This window comes from Crinia signifera, chromosome 12 (genome assembly GCF_055691185.1).
Source record: "Crinia signifera chromosome 12, ASM5569118v1, whole genome shotgun sequence".
Taxonomy (NCBI): domain Eukaryota; kingdom Metazoa; phylum Chordata; class Amphibia; order Anura; family Myobatrachidae; genus Crinia; species Crinia signifera.
The window spans coordinates 85,870,751-85,880,065 of NC_139228.1; the positions used below are offsets into that span (position 1 = coordinate 85,870,751).

Sequence of the window (9,315 nt, forward strand, 5' to 3'; positions counted from 1 at the left end):
CTGGTGTATTATAATGGGAAATAGACCGTGGGATATTCGGGCGTATAGCAATTTTCCTTGTCTGATTCATTTTAAAACTGTATAATTTGGGATTCTTTAATGTTGTGTTTCAAGCTGTTAAATGTCAGGGTAAAGGGTACGCAAAAGACAGCTCATCCTTGGCAAGTCCCCCTCACCAGCTGCTCTGCATCCCCATCAGTATGGGTTGGGGGAAGAGACTATGAAACCCTTTAATATTTGCTGTCACATTAATCTGATACAGTCTGTCTGGTGTTATAAATCATTGCTGCTATCGCTCTTCCTTTCCCAAAGCATCGAATGAAATATAAACCTTCTCCTTGGCCAATATACGGAGAGCGGTATATCTCAATTCCCCCTGATAACGGGGTATATTCCATTACAGCTCAGTAATAGTCACACGCTCTTATCCTAATAAATAAATGGGAAGTGTTTCTATGACCAGGGAGCATCCCACATGCATTTCTGAGTTGCTGGAAAGACACCTTTAGTACAAGACGTCTTACCATATTCTAGGTAGTACGGAAAAATGTATAAAATCAAGGAATAGATAATATGCTGTATAATACAGATAACACAGGCTAATTAATAATAGAATTGTGATTTTCTATTCACAATAACTTAAGACATTGTAAATTATATGTGATATGTGCCTTGTGGGTGCCGGACAGGGTCCCGACAGGCATTTACCCGACGTCGGGATCCCGACTGTCAAAACACAGACAGCCGGGTTCCCGACGGCCGTCGGCTATTTTCCCTCGTGGGGTTCCATGACCCCCACAGAGGGAGAACAGAATAGGTAGTTCGCGTAGCGTAGCGAGCCACCGTGGCCGCAGTGTGGCGAGAGCAGCGAGCCCGCAAGGGGCTTAGTTGCGCTCACTATGCTGTCTGGTCCGGCCAGTCGGGATCCTGACGTCGGGCTAAGGACTGTCGGGATCCCGACTGTCGGACAACTGTACCACACCCGTGCCTTGTACCTAGATGGATGCTACATTCAATTATAGCGATACATTCAGCAAAATTATATGTACAGGTGGAGTGCCTCTCAGCCAGCGCCGGGGCTCACCAGATTGCCCCCACTGGCGAGTGCCGGCGGAGAGGCACTTTTCGGACGGCGGGGGTATGTGACAGGGAGACGGGCAGTGGGTACTGGCAGACAGCAATGGCGAGGCGGCAGGGAACTCTGTCAGAAGGGGGCACGCCGGTCCCCTTCCGGCGGTTGGCAGTTGGCGATCCGACAGCCAGACGCCCCGCTGAATGAGAAGGGTTCCATCTGTACATGAAAGACAATGTTCAGTAGAATAATGTGAGTTCTGTCCTCACTACCAGCGATATCACAATGCATTCTATAAGACAACGATTTTCAACTCAATTTTCAATTCTCAAGTAGGTCAGGGCCAGATTAGTAACAGGACAGGTGGGGCTAGAGTCCCAGGGGCCTGATTCAGACCTGTTTGCTAGACTGCGTATAACCTGTCCACCCACAAGTTCACTTTCCTATCATCCTGACCCTTGGCCAACATTGCTGGGTCACCGTATCATACAGGCCACCGAGAACCTCTGCACTTTGGATGACCATTATGCAATAGGTGGCACCTATCCTTGTGTATCAATGCCTACAGTATTTCCCTATAGAGTGTCAGCTTGCGAGCAGGGCCCTCCTACCTCTATGTCTTTCTTCCAGCTTTGTATTATCATTGTTGTTTTTAATTGTAAAGTGTAATAATAATAATCATGGGCCTTATTTTGGTTCATTCTTTCTGACAAAATCCTTCTTAGATGGGCAAAACCATGTGCACTGCAGGTGGGGCAGATGTAACATGTGCAGAGAGAATTAGATTTGGGTGGGGTTTTACTTCAAAGTGAGATCTATATTGCAGTGTAAAAATAAAGCAGTCAGTATTTTTCCTGCACAGAAACAAAATTACTCATCCAAATCTAATTCTCTCTGCACATGTTACATCTGCCCCCCTGCAGTGCACATGGTTTTGTCCATCTAAGAAGGATTTTGTCAGAAAGAATGAACCAAAATAAGGCCCATTGTCTTTATATGTTATATTATCTATAATATGGTTCTGTGAGTTTTATATGTTCTATATTGTATTTTTCTGGGGAGAATTATCACATTTAAATGGATTATTATGAACTAAGGTGAAATGGTAACTGTAATGGGGTGTGATATTAAGAAAGTGAGAGCTTTTGGGAGAGTTTTCACTTTTTTTTTAAAGCGGCAATCATTTACACTAAAGAAACCAGGTTGATTTTTCCATGTAAAAGTATTGGCGCTTTAAAAAAATGGGAAAACTCTCCTGAAATCTCTCCCTTTCTGATTCCCACACCATAGTACATTTGGCCCACAGTGTGAGATCTCTCGCAGCATATCGGCAACGATATCTGTGCTCTGCTAAACTGACCAATCACTGGCTTTCTTATAAGTCAAGCAAACCTACATTTGTTTTGACTGTGAATTTTACATGAGGGGCCGGTCTCGGAGTTGCTGTACAGTCCGGTATGGTATAATGGGCCCCATACATCAGCAATCACAATTTATGGATTTCCAGATACTGGGATATTTTGGCCAGATAAATGGATTTTACAATCTATCTGACTTTGCCCACACATTACAGATTTATTTCAGTGATCGGCAGATTTTTCCATCTAAAGATTGCATCTTCATATCTGGAAATTGTCCAATCGATTGTCATTTCAGCTGTTCATAATGTAAATAGATGAAGACGACGAATTGGGAATGCCCACACATATAAAAAAGATCTGCAGATAATACCAGATTATTAAGCATGTTTAAAAACCTGATTAAGCAATCGATTGGCGATTTTGATTGGGATTGCCAAAAGGGGGAGCCCACACATCTAAAATTAATTGTGGCAATCATCTCCATATCTGAAAATTGTCACAATTAATTGCTGATGTATGGGGCCCTTTACTCTCCGACAGCCTGGATTCCGACCATCATTTCTCCGACATTAGAATCCCAACTGTCAGGAGACCGTTAAGGGGATGAGGGCATTCAAGCTCCTTGCAGGCTCAATGGCAAGCTGAGTTGGCCACATGCGCATACGATGTCGCAGAGCCCCTATACATCCACCATTATCACTGTCTGCATGCATTTATTAGTAATGGCAGCAGCCCTATGTGATCGTAAAAGTTCCATCGGAAACAGGCGTTCCTTCTCCGGGCGCACATCTCCAGCTAGTGTGGCTACCTGCCCAGGGCACTCCCATGGCATTGATCTCTTCCATGCTTTCTCAAGGGAGAACCAGTTGCTGTGAAATCCTCCATTATGGTGTGGACGTATGCACCTATCCTAGATATGCCAGGGTAATTATGGTGTCAGTGGCGTAATTACTGTAGATATTTATAGTAGCACATGTTACTTTGACAGGGAAGGTGGCCCCCCTCAGCTCTGGGCCCCATAGCAGCTGCACTCCCTGTACCTAGTAGGGTGCAGTATGAAAACTTGGTTGGAATAAGTAGAACACCCAAGACGGTTATTTGGTATAAAATCAGTTTATTATGCTACAGATGTTAATAGCAACTAATATGCCACTAAGCGCTCCAAGGTTTTATTGATGTTTTTGCCAAGACGGATGAACTGGGTCAAAGTTTACTCCAGTTGTTTATATCCATGGGTTAGTGCCAAATGGTCCAATTGAAATATGTTGACAGGTTTTACAGGTTATTATTGTCCTGTATCCACAATCCAGCTGTTGAGTGATATGAATGACCAGTTAGTGTTCTCTAATAGAAGTATCGTGTTTAATCATTGTTGGTGAGAAACGGACATTCCCCATCTACAGTGATTATACACGATTCCTCCATTAGAGAACACTGTCTGGTCATTCATATCGCTCAACAGCTTGGTTGTTAATCTTCCCATCGGCACGGCATAGTAACTAATCCCTCGATGTTATGAAGTCTCTGGCATTGGAGGATGTTATTGGTGGCAATAAAGTGATCCTAATTGAGGGCGAGTTTGTTGCGGATCCACTCCAGGTAGTATTGGGTGGATGTGTAGACCCCTGGCTTTCTGGCTCTTCCACAGCCGGTTCCCCAACTCGTTATTCCGAGTACTGTGTAGTACTTAGAGTTGGGTTCTCTGCACATCAATGGTCCTCCGCTGTCACCCTACATGGAATGGGAAATATGACAATCGATAGAAATACTGGATAACTTTGTCATTTGTCATTTGTCCTGAATGGAACACACAAAAACCTATCAACAGGTAGAGACATGGTGTGTAGTGTGTACGTGCTATATCGTTAATGACGTGTGCTCCTATGTATCGTTAAAGACCCCCCCCTTCCCCCCTGTGATCTGTACGTGCAGTGACATCCTGGCTGTGGGCCTGATTCAGCTTCAGTTGTTATTGCAATTGCAAAACTACAACTGCTGTGTTAGTCGCTGAGGCTACGCACAGAGCTGTGCTGGCACCAGCGGCTTACTGCATCTCTGACGGACATTCTGAGCAGCCATAGGCCTGATCAACAGTTCATTGTTGCAACCGATGTTGCATATTCGATTGCGTCAGCTGTGACAGCTGCGATAGATATTTTCACAGATCCGCTGCTTATGGTAAAAGCAGTCACAACGAGATTTCCTAGCACCAGTGTCTGGTTCCCACTGTGGGGAATTGCTACTGTCTTTTTAAATGTAATGTATTTCCGAATTACAGAACCATTTCCCCACCTAAATCCCAAGCATGATCAGTCAGTTATAATGATGTCACCATATAAATGAGAGCAGTCTGGGCCAGACAAGAAAAGTGAGTAACAAAACACCCCCCCCCCCCGCCTGCCTGGGGCTCCTCCCTTCCAAGAGTAAACGGCTCGACGAGTGTGAAACTTGCCAAAGCCGTTTGGTCTTGGATTTTGCGTATGCGCATAGTCGCCCATGTCCAAACCCTAAGCATCGGGATGAGGCCGAATTTGAATCCGAAGCATCCAAAGTGCTCTAAGTAGGGGAACCTATCTTGTCCCATATTAGTTGTACATTACCTGGCAGCTATCAATGCCTCCGTGTTCGTAGCCCCCGCAGATGTTATGCAGTCCTACAGCACCATTGTACCAGTCTTTGCTGTTGCAGACTTTGTTGGCAATGGTCATCACACGAGCCTCCTGCAGGTAGTCTGAGACGTGAGTGGCTACAAGAGAACATAATCAGAGTTATAGCTAATGACTTTAATCTACTGGTATAAGACCTCATGAAAATAAATCACTTGTGAACACTGTCGGGCAGAAAGCGTTTCAGGGCTCTCTAAGCTGCGATGGACCGCTGCAAAGCGAGCCTAACCGAATCAGACCCAAAGTGCGCAGTGGACAAGTAGTACATAAGGATTCGGTATGAAATCCCGGCGGTCGGGATCCCGGCGTGGATTCAGGCGTGGATCGCCCCCCCTTGCGGGCTCGCTGCGCTCGGCACGCTAATTTATTCTCCCTCCAGGGGTGTCGTGGACACCCACGGAGGAAGAAACTGTCGGGATTTCGGCGTCGGGATTCCGGCGTCGGGATTCTGAATGCCAGGATCCCGACCGCCGGGATTTAAACTGCATCCCGTCCATAAGGCTATGTGCTGTAAGAGAGCACTCAGGCTTACCTTTCTCGTTCAGAACGCCCCAACCAGCAATGAAACAATCGCTGCTCATGCGTACAATGTCCCTGGATTTCATAGGAAGACACGCAGGTGTAACAAAGCGATTGAACTGGATGGGGGCGTTCACTTTCAGAAGGGCGATGTCGTTACTCGTGGTCTTGTCCAAGTATTTCTCGTGTATGATCTTGGTTGTTATTTGCCGGATCTGTACATGCGGGCCCAGACTTGATAACTGATGTGCTCCAAACACCAACCTCATATTGGAGATGTCACTGAAACGGCAGAACAACAGTATTAGATGCAATAAAAGATCTGACAGACAGCTACAGGACCAATGAAACATCGACTATACACCGGCAAACTCGGACCGGTATTTATATAGCGGCCTGTAAAACATCACAATGACAGAAACCTAATTCAATGCTTCATACAGTGAAGCATAAAATGGAGAGGGCACATGGCAGGACCTACGGTAGGGGGCATTCTCATGCCCCCCGAGAAAAAAATAGATGAAAGAGATAAAGAGGACATCCTGCCGCTGCAGCTGCCTGTCTCCCCAGCCCAGCACACGGCACTGAGCAGCATGTACTGAGCTGGAGAGAGGGGCTGTGCTTCAGCGGCAGCCTTCCATCTCACTCCCCACTGCCTGACTCCCTGCAATGAGGGAGGGGGGAGCGGGCCCCGAGCCCCTCCAGCAGACCTAGCCCGGGTAAAAAGTACCCACTCCCCCCCCTCGACGCCACTGCATGTGCCCATGGTATTTTATAACTGGAACTCGCTGGTAATAAGGGGACCGGCCCCGTTGAGTTGAGAAAGAGAGCCCCAAACAGTGTTCAAAAAAGGTTGTAAGCAGCCAGAATGGAATTCATAAGATGTGATTTCAATATTACAGCAGGAAAAATCCCATTGGTTTCAACTGTGGTGCTGTTAAGTGTGAGCAGCATTCACAGATGTCTGACTCCTGCTCCAGTGCAGTCATGCCAGTCATGCTGTTGTTGCACTGATAGTAACATCAATGGAACATCGTATTGCTGCATGATACCTGGACTCCACACATCTGGGGGATACACACAGATGAGCGTCAGTGGGGATGCTTACATTCAGGAGGGAGTATTATATGTGGGTGTAGTGTACGTGGTGTAGGCCCCTCTGGACCTTTTTTGAGTAAAGAAAAGTTGGGAATTATACTGCACGCAAGGGAATATTTCAGCTTGATCAGCGGCCTTAAAAACAGGTAATTTCCGGTGCCCCTATGGCATACCTCCCAACTTTACAGTACGCAGGACTCTGTGTTCCTGGAAAGGGAGCATGGCCTATCCGAACGAGGGCATGGCTTTGCAGGGATGATGCTCCTGTAAGGCCATGCCCCATTTTGCCACCTTAGGGGTATGGCCAGTGCTCTGTGAGCTGCTGGCTATACCCCCTATCCCCTGCCTGCCGTAAATAGTCGCTGTGCACATGCACACAGCCTCTATTCCCCGCTGCTCCCAATTGCCTCCCCCACTGGGGGACAGTGCCCGGTCCCGCAATAATTTGGACATTTGGGAGGTATGGTGCTGGCCTCCTCTGTGCCACCCCCATCCCACAGTGCAGAGGAGCGCATACCCTGTATCCCTTCTCCTTTATAAGCATTATTCTGCTGCATCCAGTCGTGTTTGCTAGCCGTCTCTCTATACCCAGATGCATTACTGGGAGGAGGCGTGGCCATGCTGAGCCTGCTGGGACGTCCCAGGACCACCGCTACATATCCTCCCAGTAATAAGTCTGTACAGTGCAGAAATGCCTCACCTATTCACATCAGATAACATTGTAATATTTATATATACAGTAGTTCTATATCCATATCTATATTGTACCTCATTAGTATAGACAATGAGATGTTACTTACATTCCATTCTTGGGGAAACAGTGGGCAGCTGTTATCACCCAGTTGGAATTAAGGATAGAGCCTCCGCAGAAGTGATGGAATGCGCCAAATGTCTTGCGCCTTTGGATGCTGACTAGCCATGGCCAGGATCCCGGAGATGCCTCTGTTCCTCCTACAATTCGGGAGGCGTAGTTGTTGCCCACAGGGCGATATCCACAAGCTACGGGGGAAAGGAATAGTGTATAAGAATTATGTGGCAAGAAATACGAATGACATCATGTGACAACAGCTGGAGAACACTAACGCTCAATGTGTCCGATACACCCTGCAATCACTGCAGGGGTAACACGATTATACCCACAAGTGACAAACATCACCAAAAAGCACAGCCTGTGTCTACACGGTAGCCCCATAGGTAGGGTTGTCACCTCATCCCTTTAAAACTGGAGACATATTAATTACACAGGTTCTGTGGCTAAGTTAAAAAAAATACAGTTGGAATGAAGTCTGATGGCTGTTAAAAAAAAAAACAAAAAAAACTGTTGAAATGGAGTCTTGAAGTGAGCCAGCCACAGAACCTGTGTAATTAATATGACTCCAGGGATGAGGTGGCAACCCTACCCGTAGGCTACTACCAGCAGATGTAAATGAATTGCTTCTCTAACACAGCGCTACAGATACCATACATTACTTCTCCAGCGTAAACATACTCACCAGTTGGGTTTGGTGCACCGGATAGTTTGCCTAATAGCACTAAAAACAGAATACAGATGAGATATCCCATCATGGTGACTGTGCTCTGCTCTAGTTCGCTGCTACTGACTGCAGCTACTGTATTACATCACATATTATTGTCATTGAGAGCATTGTGACATCATACATGATAGTAAATAACTGAACTGGAGCGGAAAGATTTTGTGAGCAACAAATTATATATATATATATATGTGTGTGTGTGTGTGTGTGTGTAAAATAATCCTCCTCAAAACGTGCTATAGGGATATTTATATATAAATGTATATTGTATGTAAACAAATTTCTCGTTGGAAAGGAAATAAATGAAATGTGAACAAACATTTGTAGGCTGGCGCGTGGCGTCCCAAATTAGAGTCCCACTAAAGTGGAATTCATAGTCTGAATAGTAAATATCAATCAAGATGTCCATATATATGTTATTCAATTTCTTAAATATAAAATAGATAAAACTTTCACACAACGCATTCGCAGGGGTACGCCCAGCAAGTCAATGGCCATGCCCACTGTTTTGTGGACACACCCATAAAACACTGGGCGGTCCCCTGCATCGGGCCCATGCCTGCCATCCTGTTGCGAACACCCCAGCGAGAGTGAAACTCCCCGAAGGTATGTGCACACCATCAGCCGGGGGAGCCTGGCTTCAATTTATTTGCACATGCCATTATGCCCATTACACATTATGCCTATTACATATTTTACCACATGCTGTAATGCCCATTACACATTATGCCACACACCATAGTGCCCAGTACACATTATGCCTTACACCGTAATACCTATTACATATTTTACCACATGCTGTAATGCCCATTACACATTATGCCACACACCATAGTGCCCAGTACACATTATGCCTTACACCGTAATACCTATTACATATTTTACCACATGCTGTAATGCCCATTACACATTATGCCACACACCATAGTGCCCAGTACACATTATGCCTTACACCGTAATACCTATTACATATTTTACCACATGCTGTAATGCCCATTACACATTATGCCACACACCATAGTGCCCAGTACACATTATGCCTTACACCGTAATACCTATTACAT

General features: G+C 45.8%; 1 protein-coding gene across 1 annotated transcript; it reads right to left on the minus strand.

The window, feature by feature from the left end:
* Positions 1–3,878: 3,878 nt before the first annotated feature.
* On the minus strand, positions 3,879–8,302 carry LOC146049911 (acrosin-like). Its single transcript, XM_083166593.1, has 5 exons — positions 8,210–8,302; positions 7,517–7,715; positions 5,632–5,900; positions 5,034–5,179; positions 3,879–4,164 (listed from the first exon to the last, which is right to left on the minus strand). Exons 1-5 carry the CDS (start codon positions 8,280–8,282, stop codon positions 3,997–3,999), a joined length of 855 nt encoding a protein of 284 aa, XP_083022719.1. The 5' UTR covers positions 8,283–8,302; the 3' UTR covers positions 3,879–3,996.
* Positions 8,303–9,315: the final 1,013 nt, after the last annotated feature.